This window comes from Neoarius graeffei, chromosome 6, assembly GCF_027579695.1.
Source record: "Neoarius graeffei isolate fNeoGra1 chromosome 6, fNeoGra1.pri, whole genome shotgun sequence".
NCBI classification, from domain to species: domain Eukaryota; kingdom Metazoa; phylum Chordata; class Actinopteri; order Siluriformes; family Ariidae; genus Neoarius; species Neoarius graeffei.
In genome coordinates this window covers 48,751,024-48,771,236 of record NC_083574.1, presented here as the reverse complement: position 1 = coordinate 48,771,236, position 20,213 = coordinate 48,751,024, and the positions used below count along the sequence as shown (strand labels likewise).

The 20,213-nt window shown below is 40.5% G+C and overlaps 1 protein-coding gene across 1 annotated transcript in view; it reads right to left on the bottom strand.

Annotated features, from left to right (window-relative positions):
• Positions 1-5,162: 5,162 nt before the first annotated feature.
• ube2na (ubiquitin-conjugating enzyme E2Na) overlaps positions 5,163-20,213 on the bottom strand; it is a 51,768-nt gene continuing 36,717 nt past the window's right edge. The window contains exons 3-4 of the mRNA XM_060923762.1: positions 9,116-9,256; positions 5,163-6,391 (exon numbers count right to left, since the gene is read on the bottom strand). Coding sequence (XP_060779745.1) covers positions 6,345-6,391; positions 9,116-9,256 — 188 coding nt within the window. The 3' untranslated portion in view covers positions 5,163-6,344. The remainder of the gene's footprint in view (positions 6,392-9,115; positions 9,257-20,213) is intronic.

The window sequence follows — 20,213 nt, the reverse complement described above, 5'->3', positions numbered from 1 at the left end:
TGGGGCACAGATATAGTGTAAAAAACAAACAAACAATCCAAAAGAACAGAAAGGGAAGGAAGCAATTTAAAACCCATACTGTCTTTTCAGAAACAACTTCCTATTAGCTATAAGGTCTATGGTGAGTTTACCACAAATGCAAAATCTATACTGAAAGATTTCTTCATACATTTTTTTCCTGCCGTGTTCTTCTGGAGGATTGGAATTAGAAGGGACGATATTTAATAGAGGTGACATCAGGTCCACCAAAAACCAGAATTCACCATCTTCATCCGGGTTGTTTTACAATCAGGGTACAAAGTTTGTGTCACAGGGGTCCTAAATTCAAATCGATTCAAACTGGTTCTTGTACCAGTTTTTAAGTGAAGGACAAGTTAAAGAACAGATTTCAGGTAATTTTTTGACATGTGTGTATGGTAGTTTTGTGTAATCTGCTATAAGATAAAGAAGATTAAGTGTCGCTTTAAGCAGGGCTGGGAGAAACGAAGTGATTCTCGGAGAGGACTTTTTTTTTGACAATTCAGAATCCACTACTTCCATAGTGCTTTTAAATAGAAGGCTGTAAGCTTTGTGTTAGTTGTCTCTAATATTTACGTCCCAATATCTTGACCACATTTTAGGATGAAAATAATCATTTTAGATATGTTATTTTATACTGAAAAATTAGCTGTCTCGGAGAGGACTTTTTTTGACACAATTACATACTAATTTGATCAAAATAGTCTGAAAACTTACTGGCATTCAACATTAAAACTTAACTATGTTTCCAATGATATGGAACCAAATATGTGTTTTATGGTATAAAGAATGATTTAAGTGCATCCCTTTTGGAGCTACCTGTGGTCAAAAAAGCACTTTTTCTAAATGACACGAGTAATTTTGCTAAATATGACATATATTGCCATACGTTCACCAAAAATAACATTAATACCAATTTTTTTTTTTGCATGGTAAATAGAGCTATCACAGGGCTACAATAAACAACCAAGTTTATTTCGTCAAGCCTTTTGATATTGAAGATAATAAATGTTAAATGTGATTTTTAGCTTGCGTACCCTGATTGTAAAACAACCCATCCAGAAACTAAAGCGACTTATTTCCTGCTCACTCATCCTTTGTGTGTCTAAGCAAAACTGCATCTGGGTAGAATTTTTAGCATTTTAGATGACATCAAAACAGTTTATACGTAGCTAATAGTTCTACCTCTTTTTTTTTTTTTTAATTTAAACACAGCAAGAGGGCGGCACGGTGGTGTAGTGGTTAGTGCTGCCGCCTCACAGCAAGAAGGTCCGGGTTCGAGCCCTGTGGCCGGCGAGGGCCTTTCTGTGCGGAGTTTGCATGTTCTCCCCGTGTCCACGTGGGTTTCCTCCGGGTGCTCCGGTTTCCCCCACAGTCCAAAGACATGCAGGTTAGGTTAACTGGCGACTCTAAATTGACTGTAGGTGTGAATGTGAGTGTGAATGGTTGTCTGTGTCTATGTGTCAGCCCTGTGATGACCTGGCGACTTGTCCAGGGTGTACCCCGCCTTTCGCCCGTAGTCAGCTGGGATAGGCTCCAGCTTGCCTGCGACCCTGTAGAACAGGATAAAGCAGCTAGAGATGAGATGAGACACAGCAAGAGGATTTAGTAGCGTGGCTGCAATACAAGTGAGATAATTAAAACCTCCACCTCCATTACATGGCATTGAGCAGACGCTTTTATCCAGAGTGACGTACAACCAACCTTGCACTGTTCTAGCTCTTGTCTCATCAAACACATTCTGTAGCTCTTATTGCTCCTCACTGAATGATCAAAACTACAGTTTTTGTTTGCATGATAGACTGGTGACCTGCCCAAGGTGTACCCCACCTCTTACCTGATACCAGCAGGGATTGGCTTCGGCTCAGTGGAATAAATGGAAAAAAAAAAGTTATTTAAATGTGACCGTGCGATCCATTGGTAAAACTTTTCGGTAATGGAATTCCATTCACAGCAAAATGTGGTAACTTTAGTTGCAGTACTTAAAAACTTTGATTTAATACAATGGTATTAAATCGAAGTTTCACGCTGTATGGGGTATCTTATCTTTTGACCCTAAAAAAGCATAGAAAAATTGGCTGTGTTCAACTCTGAACGCAAAATCTTTTCTGAGGAAAGAAAAGTCAGTAACGGAATTACGTCAGAAAAAAACTGAACTTTCATTTCTCAAAATTCAAACCAAGAGTTATCTAAAGTGACGTTGCTGTAATTGGGGTGATGGTTTTCGGTACAGTTTGCCTTAGCAATATCACTGAGCTGACAAGTTAAGGCAAGCTTAATAATTTCATAAATTTTGGCCTCTCTGCTGAAGAATTGCCCTTTTGGCCAAGCAGGGCTTTTTCCCGGCTCAAAGAAGCAGAAGCCTACAGTTGTGGTCAGAAGTTTACATACAGTGACATGAATGTCATGGCAATATTTAGGCTTTCAATGATTTCTCTGGACTGTTCCTTTTCTGTGGCAGATTGTGCAGCATACATCTTTAAAAAAAACAAACAAACAAAAAACAGAATTTAGTGTACAATTTTCCTTGGGTTTTCTGAAATCAACACAGGGTCAAAAGTATACATACAAGGTCAAAAAATGTACATACAGCACACCTAACATTTGGGTAAAATGTTTCTTTGCAAGATTCACCTTGACCAAACGTTTTTGTTTACCATGAACAAGCTTCTGGCAGAATTCTGGTTGGATATTTCACAACTCTTCATGGTAGAATTGGTAGAGTTCAATTAAAAACTTTTTTTTTTCTCGGCATGGACTCGACTTATAAGCACGGTCCATATATTTTCAATTGGTTTGAAGTCAGGACTTGTTTTAAACTTGTTGGTCTGCTTTATCCTCTACAACCAGCTCTGATGCGTGTCTGGGTTCACTGTCCTGTTGTAGCTCCCAAATCGTGCTCAAGTTTCTGATGGTTTATGCTGAAGAATTCTGAGGTAGTCTTCCATCCACTTTGTGCAATGAACCAGTTCTACTGGCAGCAAAACAGCCCCAGAGCACAATGATCCTACCACCACCACCAGCTAGTACAGTGCTCCTCTGTGCATCATGGTCATACAACTTGATCTTTGTCTCATGTGACCATACAGCTTTCCTCCAGAAGGCTTTTTCTACATCCATGTGGTCAGTTGCAAACTTTAGTTAAGCTTGAAGGTGACAATTTTGGAGCAGGGGGTTATTTCTTGGATAGCAGCCTCTTAGTTCATGGTGATACAAAACTCGCTGAACTGTAGACAGTGATCCATCAGCTTCCAATTCCTGACCATCCAAACCAATTTCCTTTTAGTTGAGGGTGACAGTTTGGGTTTTCTTGAAGCAAAGTGACTACACCTCACAGTAACTTACATACAATTGTTTGAACTGATCTTGGGATCTGCAGTTGTTTAGAGATTGCTCTAACACTACGTTCACACTGCAAGGCTTAATGCTCAATTCTGATTTTTTTTGTGAAATCCAATTTTTTTGTGAGGTCGTTCACATTAACAAATATATGCGACTTGTATGTGATCCTCAGTATGAACGAAAAACGACCTAAAAAGTGTTCCGCATGCGCATTGCAGGATACGACGACGTCACACGCAGTGAGCATGGCCAGTGTTTACGGAAGTAACCTAAAGTTTCCTGTGTATGACAGTAGCCAGCATGGAGTACCTGGCGATGATGCAGTTGTTGCTGCGACGGAGCCAGAACATGCACAATAGCCTGATGTTAAGGAGGAGGTTGAGAAGGAAGAGGGCAAGGGTTTTGGCTCAGGCGTTCTGCGGGGTAGTGACTGCAACCTCCGTTCAAAGGAACATCAAAGCCATGTTGTTGTAACTTTTTTTGAGAGACCCGCCGCCTACTTCAGCGCAGAATAGTGACGTTTGTGGCTTGTTGATGACGTGCAAGTCGGATGAATGCGACCTGGCGGTTCAGACTGAAGTCGCATATGAAAAGATCGGATAGGAATCGGAATTAGGACCACATATCCAAACGGCCTGGGTCGGATTTGAAAAAATCGGATCTGTCTCATTCATATTGTCAATAGAAGATCGGATACAGGTCACATATGGGCGAAAAAAATCGGATTTGTCACTTCAGCCTGCAGTGTGAACGTAGTGCAAGAGACATTCCAGAGTTGTATACATCTGCGATCCTCTTTCTCAGATCTGCACCGAGCTCCTTGGACTTTCCCATTTCACTGTGTGTTGGTCAATCCAGTGAGTGCTGTAAACAAACCCTTTTTATGAAGGCACAAAGAAGCTACCAGCTGTAGTCAGTCAATCATGATCGCTAACAGGAAGTTAAGAAGCCTTGGCAAGATAAGAGATATTTTGGAGGTCTCAGCACCTCGGAATTAATAACCTGAGCGTATGTACAGTAAATTTGACTTTGTGTTGATTTCAGAAAACCCAAAATAAGTTAAAACTTCCGCACCAAAGTCATGGTTTTCTAAAGATATTTTTTGGGGGGCTTTTTTTCACCTTTATCATTGGATAGGACAGTGTAGAGACAGGAAATGAGCGGGAGAGAGGGACGGGCCGGAATCGAACCCGGGTCCCCGGCTTTATGGCATGGCGCCTTATCCACCTGAGCCACAATGCCTCCAAATCATGGTTTTCTATGAAAGAAATATGTTGCACAATCATTTCACTACAGAAAAACAGCTCAGAGAAACCACTGAAAGCCCAATATTGCCATGACATTCATATCCAAGATGACATTCACGTAGTCACTGTATGTAAACTTCTAACCACAGCTGTACCTTGGATATTAAAAAATAGAATGCAGTGCAGTAGTGACTCAGCTCCAGTCTCTGGTTCGATCCTGAGCTTGGGGTGCAACCTGCATGAAGTTTTGGATGTTCTGTGTCCAAGATAAGACTAGAAGAGACTATCCCTAGCTCCATATAATCTCTGGGTACATGTACAAGGCAAGAAGTAGAAAGGGAAAGAGGTCTGTATGACAGTAGAGTTTATTGCAAATACTGCATCATAGATCACTGACTGTCAGAAGGTTTCAGCAGGTATGCACATGTACACAAGAAGGCATCCAGGTGATTCTCACCAACCCTGATGGTCAGGAGAGATGAAATGAGAGAAAAGCCACCCAGTGTCAGTCATCTAATCTGGATCTCGTCTGGCTGAATGAGGACACCACAAATCTTATTAATCAACAGATTTTATTTACAGAAAGAACAAAGTATGTGGGCTGTTTTCATGTCATTCAGAAAGCAGGAAATCTTTCTCCCCTTTAGAAAGAAGGAACTTACATACAGTGAATTGAGACGTCTCAAAGCAAAGACTGATCTTGGAAATGGAGATCAAGCATTCATTGATCACGGTAGGCTCCTGTACACCTCGCCTCAAAAATACCTCACCATTCACACGTCAGTCCCAACGCAGACTAAGTTTGCAAAATAAAGGCTAAAGGGAAGAAAACAGCAAACAAAGCTCAATGCACTAGACTGTGTCAGACACAGGAGAAGGAGCACATCAGTGATGGAGTTCAGAGAGTGCAATTAGTACAGTGATGGCATGGAAAAATAAAATAAAATACTAACACCGAGTACAGTAAGAGAACTGTTATACTAAAACTTGTGGTACAATCTCATATTTCGCCTGCAGTCAAAAAGAAGAGATAGAGAATAAAAGCCTAGGTTAGAGTCTACACGATCAGCGGTCACAATAGTTAACGTGAGGGTGGAAGGCTATTCCATGTTAATTTACTCTAATCATTTCCACTTCCAAAAAGTCTTAATTTTCACGTCATGTGAATTTTTTTTTTTTAAAGCGAAGCTGGTTTTTTTTTTTTCTTTTTCCTTCTAGACCTTCTGAAAAGGGGAGCACTTTTGTAATTTGCCAGGAAAGGGTGTTGTTTAATCAGCTGCTTCTCAAACCAAACAGCATCATGAGAGGAAACAACAAAACAAAGAGGTTAAAAGAAAAAAAAAAAAAATGTAAAAAGTTACCCACCACCCCCCACCCTCCATATGCCAGGACAAATGAATGACAGCCACTTTTCCCACCCCAGAGCCTCCCAGATCAATGGAAAAAGAAAGCCATGTGAATAGATCTAAATCCTCTGCCCATGCATTTAAACAGTAGTGAATTAGGTCAAAGATGTTTCTTTTTTTCCCTAATGTGCCTTTAAATTTCAAATTAAATTCAGGTGTCACTATTATTTTTTTTTTCCTCTTTTAATATATTCTTGACAGTTGTTTTTATTATAACATTAATCCCGGTGTCCTTTAAATGCAAATGAATAGGTCTTGGCAGAATAGGAGTTGTGTTCACACTTGACTTCCACGTTTCCCCCCCGCTTTTCCTCTTTTCCTCGCTAGTTTTCTAGACTTCAATATTGTTCCCAGCATAAAGCCTGGTCCATGTCCGGGCTGAAACAAAAACAAACAAACAGCAAAAGCATTAACAACTTTCACAGATCCAGATTAGATATAGAATAAGAATGTAACACGAGTCCTCTCGAGAGCAACGTGTTAGAACCCTAATTTGGGATTAGTTGCACTCCTGATGTTTTTTTTTTTAACCTATCACAAACTGGGATTAAAGAGAGGAAATTTATTTTCAAACTGGGTGAAAATATAAAATTGTTGAACAAAAATGGTTACATTAACCTGAATAACCACATCATCTGACAGTTTTACAAGCTGCTAGTGTAAACTCTTTTACAAAAGGCTTAAGAGGATGTTTATAAGCCACATGGGTCTACTGAATAATGTTTACATTACATCATGGTCACAGTAGTTCACGCCTCTGTAGAGAATACGCCATCTTGTTAGAAGACTTGAACCAAACCAAACGGTAAGCCATGACTTGGCCTTTCAGCATTTAACAATAATGAGCATCAGGAACATTTATTAGAAGTGTAATGTCAGCTCTAACTCTCCAACCAAAAACAGTTAAGTAAATAAAAATAGGTACCCTATGGGTACATGCGGCTACTGCTTATAAATAAAATTGTTTTCTGATACCACATCCATACAGTAAATATAACATAGCATACATTATTTACCAGCTGGGAGGTCCGTATGGTGAAATACCGTGACCGAGGTCTTGAAAGTACTGACCGAGGCCCTCTGGGCCGAGGTGACGGTATTTCACCATACGGACCGACCTTAAGCTGGTAAATAATATATTTATTTTTTTCTTTATCAAATTCTAACAGAAAACGAGAGCGCCCGAAAGGGAAAACCGAGCCGAGCCGCCATTTTGAATCCTCATTCACGGCTGTAATGCAAATGGCTTCCTCCTCGGTATACAAGTGCACTTCCATGGCAGGAAAAAAAAAAAAAAAACTACATTTTGCCGCCTATGTAGTCCCCAATTTATACAAAATTGAGTCATTCAGGATTCAGCCATGTTTTTGCTCGGCGTTAGCAAGTTAGAGGTTTTTAGCTTTCTCCTGAAATGTTTTCTTTTATTTCTTCTTCCTCAGGGTAGTAAAACTCGCTTTCGCTCTGAAGACTGTCGTTATCGCTATCCATGCTGTAAAATTAATGTATTCTCCTGAGAAATACAAAAATAAATGTGGACAAAAAATTGCTACTATGTTTGTTGTGAACGAGCGAGTCGCCAGAGGTCCGTAACCGGGGTCCGTGTAGGATACGGACCCACTCACCAGCCAATCAGAGCGCAGGATCTGATGGAAACCGGACTGCAAAAAAAATAAATACGTTATCAATTATACTCGCCTCATCTCCTGCAAGCATCACCAAGCTGTGAGCAGCATCAGGGCTTGGAGTATTTTGGTTACCAATTTTCTTTACTGTGTTTTGTTCAAAATACAGTGCTGTGAACTAGATCCATTTTCAAAATAGTAAGAAAGCACTTGTTCATGAATCATCTTAGAAGCATTACTGAGTACTAATGAGCACATTTTGTTTCACAAGTGTCGTGTAAAGACTCGAAAATAAAAAATAAAATTAAAAAATTAAAGCGAATAGCACAAGTTTGATATCGGCTTCTCAATACATCTGCCAAAAAGCTCAAAACCTCTTCGTTTGACCTTTCAGAAGGACTAAACAAAAGCTGTGACAATCAAAAGGTAAATTTTCTTCAAATAAACACCACTGACTTGATCTCGAATCAGCAGCCTCGGCGAACCACGAGGTGAATTTCGTTTCTCTTTTCATCTGCCGATTATCTTCGGATACTATGAAGTTATAACGAGTTCTCTTATCAAGAAGTAGAACGGGTAATCGAACTTGATCAGGATAAGTGCTGATTGGTTACGAAGTTTCGTTATTGATACACTCATTCTGACAACACGATGATGTCGTGGCTTTGCCGCTCGTTCTTGTGTACCTTTGATAACGTGAGATCAACTGTTCGTATCGTGAGATCACGATTTGCCGTTCTAGTGATTGTAATGCTTAAGTGTATGCGCAGTGCGCTACTGTTATTCATTCTTACAACACGATGACAGTGACTACTGCCTCGCTTCACCTCTATGAGGCAGTAGCCACAAAAGCCTCCCAAACTGACTAACAAACCACTTCTTATTTTTACAGAATAATTTAAAATCAGGTCAGAAAGTGCATAAATTCCTCTATACTGTTTAAATTAGCACTAGACCATATCCACATTTGCTTCTTTAAAAAAAAAATTCACATTTGTAAAATTATTGTTGGTCATTTCAAAAATGATTTTTTTTATTTAACAGAAATAATATTTCCTATTGTTTATCAACTTAAAATGTTGCATTTTTTTGGTAAATAACATTTCCTTCATTTTTTTTCCCCCCAAAAATATTGTGGGGAAAGTTGAATCATGAACCCAGTATCCTGAATCGAATCATGAATTGGGTGAATCGTTACATGCTTTACTGATACTGAACTGAGCTTAGAGATGACATACTTCCATACATTCTTCAGAAATTCTTAAAAAAAAAAAAAAAGTCAAATCTGTTATTGATCCAGTATTATGTAATGGCCCCGATACTGATACTCGGTCCATCCCCAATGAGAACGTTCTCCTTTTTGGCTCTACTGCACCACAGCTGTGATGTGCAAACTGAAAGAGAATACTATACAGTACTAGTTCAGCTGTTGTGCTAAAGGTTCACACAAAATCAAGTTGAGTGTGGCTTCGTAACCCACCTGTTTCTATGGCTTGAGCTTCGTTGGTCTTCCACTGCTCTGCAACATCATTTGCTAGAGGATCATCAGGGTTGGGAGCACTTAGTAATGCCTGGATTGATAGCAGCACTGTGCGGATCTGCAAGGCTGGGGACCACTTATCTGGAATATAAATTATGGCAGAGGAAGACAGAGGGAGGGTGAAAGGATGAGGGGAGGAAAGCAGCAGACGGCAATCCAAGAGCGCACACATTATATTAAATTCAGACGGGATAGAAAGAGCATTGGGTAGAGGTGTAATGCTCAAGAGATTAAGAGTGTAATCCGAGAGGCTTTTGACATTTTGTGAGCGATTATTATAAAAGCTAGTTAGTCTGCTCTTTGGCCAGACATGACAAAGTGGAAAGCAGTGTTGAGAAATTAAGGCTTGCTCCCCCCCCCCCACTGACTCTCAGCAATCCAACACCAGAAATCAAACCAGAATAACCATTTTAAATAAATAAATAAATAAATAAATAAATAGAAACCTCATGTATGGTGGCTTCCGACACATTTTAAATGCAGAGGTACATCCTGAGACTCCTGGGATAGCACACCAGCCTTGAGGTTGAGAGACCAAATCAGAATGTTAAAAAAAAAAAATAAAAATTTTTTAAATCCGCCTCTATCTGAAGCGGAAAGAGATCTTTGGGTTGGGCATTGTGCTTGGGATAAGCCTCATTATAGCAAGCAGAATAAATATACACTGCAGGGGGGAAAAAAAAAAAAAAAAAAAAAAAAAAAACCACGCACCTGGTTCTTATAATACCAAGTGCCAATTTTACAACAGCAGCATCCCTTCTGACTGACCACTGACCAGATGGCGTTGCTCCTCCTCGATCATCGTGATAACTATGGTTAGTAGCAGGGCTTTGAACCGGTTCAAGGAACGAAAACAAAAACCGGGAACTTTTTCTATTTCACATGGAACAGAAACGAAACCAGAAACTTTATTTTTTATGTTCCGGAACAGAAACGCTTATTAAAAATAACGGTAACCGGTTAATACCGGTTTTTATTTCATTCCTCAAAGTTTCCGTAGCCTACAAATAAAAAAAAGTCATTCTTCTCCTGCGCAAGTTTCTGTGACCCGCTGGGGTTCACTTCCTGTGTGACGTTCACTGACTGAATGGAGAGAGCGGGAGGGTGGACTACTATCACGTCTCCACATCTTAAATAAGAGGTAAATATTGCAGTCTATTGTTATTCAAAAACGTCAATTTCAAACACGATATCAATATATTTGTCCACGTTAATGAGGGGCTCGCGAACATTAAATGACGTTAACCTCTGTTAGCCTATCAATGCATAGGGCCTGACTAGCCTTTGGTAACACACTAAACGAATTCTCTTTCATTTTTGGCACTTTTTCTGTTTGTGTAGATGGGAAGACATACTGAGAATCCAAATTGCCAACATTTGAAATAATTGTTTTGAATTATTTCTTGTCTTATTTAATGAAGGTTGTAATAGAATTAGCCTACATTTGGCTTAAGCTGGATGAGACAGAGACATAATTTTATAGCCATTTGTTAAACCGCTGACAGGGAACGTAATTAACCGTTCCGGGAACGAATTTTTTTTGTTCTAACCGGTTCGGGAACGTCTATTTAATGGTGGAACCCAAAACCGGAAACGTTAAAATTCCGTTTCTGTTCGGAACGAACCAATAGGAAAAAAAATTCTGGTTCAAAGCCCTGGTTAGTACAAACACGCAGGCGATTATAGAAACTCGTGCGCGCTGATTGGTTGAGAAATTCTGACTATTTCTCGATACTCGCCTTCAGCAACTTGGCAAAATAGCAGGCAATTGCTTTGTTACTGGAAGCGAGGAAGAATTAGAAATTATGAAAGAAAATGCTGTTCTCGAAAGCACTAAAGACATGATAAAGTTTGGTCAAAAACTATTCAAAGGTAAGGTGGAATGATATATTTTATCAATTTCAAGCCAAAGTAGTTTGTGAGTCAGTACAGATAAGTGACAAGTTGGCACGCATTACATTTGCATGCAGCTTTTGAAGATTGAAATAAATTATTTTTTTAAATTTTAATAAAAAAAATCACCAGTGTATTTATATGAAAACAATCCGCCTCAGGCTCAGTGAAGAGTAACCTCGATTTCATCTCTTATTATTCACAAACATTGACTTCACCTTTGGCGAATAACTGCTAAATACAGCCAGTATATATTGAAAACAACCAGGAAAATGGCAAAAATATCTAAAATTGCTGACTGGCAACAGAATCGGACGTCTTGAATAACCCCCTTACCTGAACCAGTTTAGCAGTACCAGAACAAAGTGGCCTGTTAAAGGGGAACTGAAGGCAAATTTTTTTAGCATCAAAATTCTCTCATTTTATTAGATATCGGAATGCATTTCTGACAGCTATTTTGTCACTGCTACAGCAAGTTATGAGGGTTTGAAATATGCTACCGTATGTAATAGTGCTGAGCATAAATGAGTGCACCCCCTTTGAAAAGTAACATTTTAAACAATCTCTCAATGAACACAATTTCCAAAATGTTGACAAGACGAAGTTTAATATAACATCTGTTTAACTTATAACGGGAAAGTAAGGTTAATAATATAAACTTAGATTACGCATTTTTCAGTTTTACTCAAATTAGGGTGGTGCAAAAATGAGTACACCCCACAACAAAAACTACTACATCTAGTACTTTGTATGGCCTCCATGATTTTTAATGACCGCACCAAGTCTTCTAGGCATGGAACGAACAAGTTGGCGACATTTTGCAGCATCAATCTTTTTCCATTCTTAGTGACTGGATGCTGGATGGAGAGTGATGCTCAACTTGTCTCTTCAGAATTCCCCAAAGAAAATAATTTCTTTACACCACAAAGGTGAAGGCTACAAGATGATCAGCAAAGCTTTACTTGTCAGAATACTGTAGCAGAAGTGGTACAAAAATTTAAGAAAGATGGAACTGCAACCATCTCACAGAGACGTCCAGGTCGTCCACGGAAGTTAACACCTCGACAGGAGCGTCTTCTGATGAGAAGGGTTGAAGAAAATCGGCATGCAAGTTCACTGCAGTTATCTAAAGAAGTAGAAAGCCAAACTGGGGTGACTATTTCCCGTGACAATACAGCGTACACTGCAGAGGAATGGCATGCATGGATGCCGTCCACGAAAGAAGCCTCTCCTAAAGCCCAGGCACAAAAAAGCCCACCTAGAGTTTGCCAGGGCCCATGCTGACAAAGATGAAGACTACTGGGACTCCATACTCTGGAGTGATGAGAGCAAGATAAATGTTTTTGGAACTGATGGCTTCAAAACTGTATGGCGTCGCAAAGGTGAGGAATACAAAGAAAAATGCACGGTGCCTACAGTGAAACATGGTGGTGGCAGTGTCCTTATGTGGGGCTGCATGAGTGCTGCTGGTGTCGCGGAGCTGCATTTCATTGATGGCATCATGAATTCACAGATGTATTGCTCTATACTGAAAGAGAAGATGCTACCATCACTCTGTGCCCTTGATTGTCGTGCAATTTTCCAACATGATTAAACACACATCTAAGGCCACTGTTGGATTTCTGAAGAAGAACAGGGTGAAAGTGATTCAGTGGCCAAGTATGTCTCCTGATCTGAACCCAATCAAACACCTATGGGGAATTCTGAAGAGACAAGTTGAGCATCACTCTCCATCCAGCATCCAGTCACTAAAAGAGGTCATTGTTGAAGAATGGAAAAAGACTGATGTTGCAAAATGTCGCCAACTTGTTCATTCCATGCCTAGAAGACTTGGTGCTGTCATTAAAAATCACGGAGGCCATACAGAGTACTAGATGTAGTAGTTTTTGTTGTGGGGTGTACTCATTTTTGCACCACTCTAATTTGAGTAAAACTGAAAAATGTGTAATCCAAGTTTATATTATTAACCTTACTTTTTCCTGTTATAAGTTACAAATGTGATATTAAACTTTGTCTTGTCAACATTTTGGAAATTGTTTGTGTTCATTGAGATATTGTTTAAAATGTTACTTTTCAAAGGGGGTGCACTCATTTACGCTCAGCACTGTATACATCAGTCCATACGTCAAAGCGATGGCCATAAACGAGATTCACTGAGACCTGTGCGAGACTTCATAGGACGGAAGTAAAATGTACAGCGGGAATCCAAGTGACCAACATCTGCCAACGTTCCGTGTCCAAAATCACTCACTCGTTCACTACTCCTTATATAGGGAATTACTATATAGAGGAAAAAACGCTTTCGGACACTAGTCCGTCGCGCTGGTATTTACATAAATTACTGTCGCACAATAAAAACGTGCCAGATCAGATCAGTCGGCTGGTCGGTTTTCAAAATAATAAATACATGCATGTGTTTTTGTGATAAATCCATATTATACTGAGCATATTTCCCACATTAATAAATACAAAGTACCTGCATCTTTTAGTTTTTTTTTTTAAATCAAGGCTGAATACCTTCTTTGCTGCTGCCTTTTATTAAATCAAATTTGAGACTTTTAATTTGATTTCTTTCAGTGCGGACAGCACTACAAAATGGCGTCCCCACTATATAGTGAGTAGGGAGCAATTTCGGACATGGGTTGTCAAAAGATGCGTGCACCCTCTTCCGAATGCTGACGTAATCGAGCTGGAAGTTGTTTGTTTTGATCATCAGGAAAGTTGGGGGGGGAGGAGGGGAGTGCGCAGGAATCGTCATTTAAACTCGTTTTTGTGCAATATTTTGTTTGGAAAACAGTTTTCAAAAATGGCGGCACTGACACTTGGCTGACGCGTCACGTTTCGAAGTCTTGTGAAGATCGCGCGGATAAGTGACACCTGCCGTGGCCCGAATGAACTACAGTAGGCCGATAAGTATAATATTTAATTGCAATTAGTTGCCAATACAAATCACGATATAAGGTTACTAAAACCAAAAATTTAATTGAACAACACGTTAGTCATTTTTAAAGTATTAAAAATTTCCCTTCCCTTTTTCTTTCTTCCCTTCTGCTTTCTCAGTAACATGTTCCTGACTGTGACCATGCCTAGTGTTCTCAGCACAATCTGTAGTGTTTCAGTGCTGACTGAAAGCAAGCTTTGCACTTCATGCAGTCTGAACACAACTTCATTTTTACACTACAGTCAAGGTGCACTCAACCACTAATAAGGGTCAAGGCAATAGAAATATGGCCAGGCTGCAGTGGTTAAACTGTCAACTCAAAACAGTTTCAGATCCTCAGGAACTCCAAGCCGAACAAAAACGAACTGAAAAGATTTAAAATGTACTTAAAATGAAGGCTGAAATGGTTTAAATCATCTCATCTCATTATCTGTAGCCGCTTTATCCTTCTACAGGGTCGCAGGCAAGCTGGAGCCTATCCCAGCTGACTACGGGCAAAAAGGCGGGGTACACCCTGGACAAGTCGCCAGGTCATCACAGGGCTGACACATAGACACAGACAACCATTCACACTCACATTCACACCTACGGTCAATTTAGAGTCACCAGTTAACCTAACCTGCATGTCTTTGGACTGTGGGGGAAACCGGCGCACCCGGAGGAAACCCACGCGGACACGGGGAGAACATGCAAACTCCGCACAGAAAGGCCCTCGCTGGCCACGGGGCTCGAACCCGGGCCTTCTTGCTGTGAGGCGACAGCGCTAACCACTACACCACCGTGCTGCCTGGTTTAAATCAAATCAGTCTAAAATCCCCCGCAATAAGACTTTACATCAAAGCTAACACATTTTCAGACATCGGTGAAAAAAAGTGAACGCAAAAATCATCCCCCCCAAACACACACACGAGGTCACTATACTGGGTACATTCGGTTCCTCGAGAAACGGCAATTTGTTCATAGAGGAGCTGAAATTAAAACAGCACCCTGCCAGAAAGCCAGTGGATGAGGCTGAGGCATCACCTCCAAGCAAACAGCTAGGGGCTTTCAAAAACAATGAGCAGATATATTTCTAAAAATCTCTCATATTATTCAATGAACTAGTACAGGCTTATGAACAGAGCAGGGAATAATATGAAACAATAAGTTGTGTTGGTTTCTCCATCGTTCATCAGCGCTGATCACTCAACTCTGACGTGCAGACAAGTGCTTTGGGACCACATTTCTGTCAGCATTATACTGTTTAACGGTCGAGTGATAACCTGAGCCGAGAGTCAGCATTTTTCCAGTTACACTGAAGCACCGTTATAATACGGAATGCTATTCCACAAAAACAGCTGTAACATGGTCAGCTTCAAATCAAAGTCCTTCCCACGCCATATGGCGCATAGGGCGGCGCTGATCTCCGTAGCCCTCGGCCTCTCGCCTATTACATAGCTAGGGTTACAGTGGGGAGGCTAGTCCTTTGGTAACCGCGAGAATTTGACTCCCCTCTCGCATCTGTATTGCAGCGTGCCTTGCTAGACGGCAGTAGGTACCATTTTTATGATGGTCTTTGGTATGACCCACCCGTGAATAGAACTTGTGATCTCCCGATCGAGAGGCGGACACGCTAACCACTAGGCCAACTCACGGTGACACGATCAGCTTATGGCTCCCAAATTTCTTTTTAAGCCTGGTCATTTCTGCTGGCATGTTTTGCGTAGGTGGGTGCACATCACATGATCAAGTTTTAATCATTTAAAAAAAAAAAAACAGAACCAGCAGCAACCAAAACAGATTGGTGAAGAAATCGACGAAGATGACGACGTCGCGGCTCCATCGCCTGCCATTTCCAAGGTCAAGTCACTTGAAAATGCTTTAAGATGGATTGAATGCAACAATACTTCTGTGGCAGGCATCACATAGCCTGGGCCCGCCCATCCTAAGTGTGATGCAACACGAGGGCCTGTTGCGAGCTTAGTCTGGCAAGGCAAGCTATCTCCAGCTCTTCCAAGCTCCCGAAAAATCGGGAGCCAATCAACTTTGAGCATCTCCAACGGCCCTGGGTAGAGGCGTGTTCAAAGCAGTGACGTAGTAGAACTGCGACCGGAAGCCATAGATTGTTTACAGGATCTATGCCGGAAGCGCTTCATTCACTAGAAACATTACGAACATGGAGCAGCGGCAAGCCTTTAACACAGCGGTAGATGCTGTATTGAAAGCATTCAACGGGAAGTTCTCATTGAAAACGGAGCAAAGAGCAGCCCTGGAGGTATTTATCTTCCTGTTACTCAACCAGTTTCCGTCGCGTCACATACGTCAGAGGAAAGAGCGATGTGATTGGTTTAAGCTTCGTCACAGCCTTTTCTGGCTTCGACCAGTAGCAAACTGAGGCATTTCAGGGAGGCGGGTCAACCACGCGCTTTGGGAAACGGTTGGGCTTAATATCTTTGCCAGACCATATGCTCGCAGAGCTTTGAAGTCGCGTTAGCCAGACTAGGCATCACACATCTACGAAACATGCTTCATTTCGTCCAACTACAGGCCCACACGAGAGAAATTTCAACAAATGAAAGTTAGGCTTTTTCAGTAAAACCAAAGATTAAAATGCACCATGGTGTGCGCTATGGCTGAACTGTGCTTGCTGCACAATAATCGCTCAATTCTTTGAACACTTCTCATTTACTTATTACATGCAGTTAATTATTACGTGATTGTCTATATTCTTCTTACTGCTACTGTGATTTCATTATAACTCCTAATTAACTAGGCAGTGCTACTACGCTGTACAGATGTCACGTTCACGCCGGGCGTGCTCTGAGCAGCGTGCACCTCAAAGACTAATTACATGCACCTGACCCAGATTCGAGCGCAATCAGCACGTGCTTATGAGGACGCTGAACTCTTGCAGACGTTGCGAAGTATTGTGTTCAGTGCGACTCTTACCAAGCCTTATGTTTATATTGCTATTCTAGTTTTCGGCTCTCGTTTTGGAGTCTGCTGTTGTCTTTACCTCATCTAGTCTGTTTGTGCCTCGCGCGACCTGTGCCTGTTCACTGTGTTTGATCCTGCCTAGCGTTTTGGAGTTACAAGCTTGATTGTTTTCCTATTAAAACAAATTCTTCCTGCCCTTACATCTATCTACCACCATAGGATGTCACTATAGAAAAAAGTTTTGTAAAGAATAAGTGATTAAAATTTATTTATAAATACATAAAAATGCATGCAAATAACATTTATTTAAATAACATGCATAAATACGCATTGCTTGTTGATAATCATTTATCAGTAGCGGCATAGTAATTGTATTTGAAACACCGGCAACAAAATATTTTTACATATTTCTAAACACAGACAGTCAACTTAAAATAAAATCTCTTCGAGACATGCCAGATTTTCTATACCGTTATAACACGGATTCAATCAGAACACAGTCAGATTCTTCAGATCCCAACTACCATGTTATAACGGCGCTCCACTGTATTGGAATTGGCCCTTGAACTTGTTTCCTTGTGGATAAAAACGTTTTCTGTTAAGTATGCGCATATCTAACAAGACCACAATAATTATTTAAAAAAAAAACAAAAAACCCCAACCCCACTTCTGCAGTCTGGCCCAGTGTCCCACAGCATTATTGGATTCCTTGAAATGCAAATGACGTCCATGCCCCACCCCCAGTGCTACCGAACTGGTAGAAATGCGATCAAACAAACGTGCTTTACAGTGTTCGTGACAAACACAGGAATGACAAATACTGTGACTGAGGTCTTGAAAGTACTGAGCAAGGCCCTCTGGGCTGAGGTCAGTATTCAAGGCCGAGGTCACGGTATTTCACCATACGGACCGACCTTAATCTGGTAAATATATATTTTTTTCTTTACCAAATTCTAACAGAAAACGAGAGCGCCTGAAAGGGAAAACCGAGCCGAGCCGCCATTTTGAATCCTCATTCACAGCTGTAATGCAAATGGCTTCCTCCTCGGTATGCAAGTGCACTTCCATGGCAGGGAAAAAAACCCTACATTTTGCCACCTATGTAGTCCCCTATTTCATGACAACAACACATCTCAAAAAAGTTGGGACAAGGCCATGTTTCCCACTGTGAGACATCCCCTTTTCTCTTTACAACAGTCTGTAAACGTCTGGGGACTGAGGAGACAAGTTGCTCAAGTTTAGGGATAGGAATGTTAACCCATTCTTGTCTAATGGAGGATTCTAGTTGCTCAACTGTCTTCGGTCTTTTTTGTCGTATCTTCCGTTTTATGAGGCGCCAAATGTTTTCTATGGGTGAAAGATCTGGACTGCAGGCTGGCCAGTTCAGTACCCGGACCCTTCTTCTACACAGCCATGATGCTGTAATTGATGCAGTATGTGGTTTGGCATTGTCATGTTGGAAAATGCAAGGTCTTCCCTGAAAGAGACGTCATCTGGATGGGAGCATATGTTGCTCTAGAACCTGGGTATACCTTTCAGCATTGATGGTGTCTTTCCAGATGTGTAAGCTGCCCATGCCACACGCACTAATGCAACCCCATACCATCAGAGATGCAGGCTTCTGAACTGAGCGCTGATAACAACTTGGGTCGTCCTTCTCCTCTTTAGTCCGAATGACACGGCGTCCCTGATTTCCATAAAGAACTTCAAATTTTGATTCGTCTGACCACAGAACAGTTTTCCACTTTGCCACAGTCCATTTTAAATGAGCCTTGGCCCAGAGAAGACGTCTGCGCTTCTGGATCGTGTTTAGATACGGCTTCTTCTTTGAACTATAGAGTTTTAGCTGGCAACAGCGGATGGCACGGTGAATTGTGTTCACAGATAAATGTTCTCTGGAAATATTCCTGAGCCCATTTTGTGATTTCCAATACAGAAGCATGCCTGTATGTGATGCAGTGCCGTCTAAGGGCCCGAAGATCACGGGCACCCAGTATGGTTTTCCGGCCTTGACCCTTACGCACAAAGATTCTTCCAGATTCTCTGAATCTTTTGATGATATTATGCACTGTAGATGATATGTTCAAACTCTTTGCAATTTTACACTGTCGAACTCCTTTCTGATATTGCTCCACTATTTGTCGGCGCTGAATTAGGGGGATTGGTGATCCTCTTCCCATCTTTACTTCTGAGAGCCGCTGCCACTCCAAGATGCTCTTTTTATACCCAGTCATGTTAATGACCTATTGCCAATTGACCTAATGAGTTGCAATTTGGTCCTCCAGCTGTTCCTTTTTTGTGCCTTTAACTTTTCCAGCCTCTTATTGCCCCATCCCAACTTTTTTGAGATGTGTTGCTGTCATGAAATTTTGGCAGGAAATTTCAAAATGCCTCACTTTCGACATTTGATATGTTGTCCATGTTCTATTGTGAATACAATATCAGTTTTTGAGATTTGTAAATTATTGCATTCCGTTTTTAGTTACAATTTGTACTTTGTCCCAACTTTTTTGGAATCGGGGTTGTACATATCTATACAGTACATCTCATCTCTCAATATATGTAAGAAAAAAAAAAAAAAGGGGGTTTATGAAAGGTTAACTTCTGCTATGAATGTGTCCAGTATATTTGCATGGGGATTGTTTATATATTTCAGACACTTTTGTAACAAGGACAATTCATTCTTAAGAGCAGGCCATGAAGGGGGTGATTTGGCATATCGACACTTGTGTACGTAATATTTTGTAAAAATAATGAGATTATTCACCAAAAACTCAGTTCTTTTATCGTTAAGGATTACTCCCATTTGAATATTTTGAAAGGACCAGGAGTCAGTGTTTCTGGAGCTGGACGATATTAAATCATAGAGAGATTTCCACAAACTTTGGACAATTTCACATTTGTAAAACAGGTGCTCTGTCGTTTCCATATCTGTTTTACAAATAACAGTTTTCTACATCAAATTTAAATCTTTTTATAAATTCATTTGAGGGATAAATGTTATAGTTTTAAAATGAACAACTTTACATTTTGGGGAAATTGGGAATTAAGTATCTTGTTCGAATAGATAAATCAGAATTGTTATAATCTTTCAGAAATGAGTGAGCTTTTTGTTATACTTGGATGTAAAGTGTTTACTAAAAATACTGCCTTAAAAATTTGTTACATTTTTCGTTTACTAAATCCAGATCATCTATCTTTACTTTGTGTAAATTTGGAGTTGGTATGTTCCAAATATTATTCTTAATCAAATGGATAAAGGCTCTTGGGATATTCTGCGTGACTTTC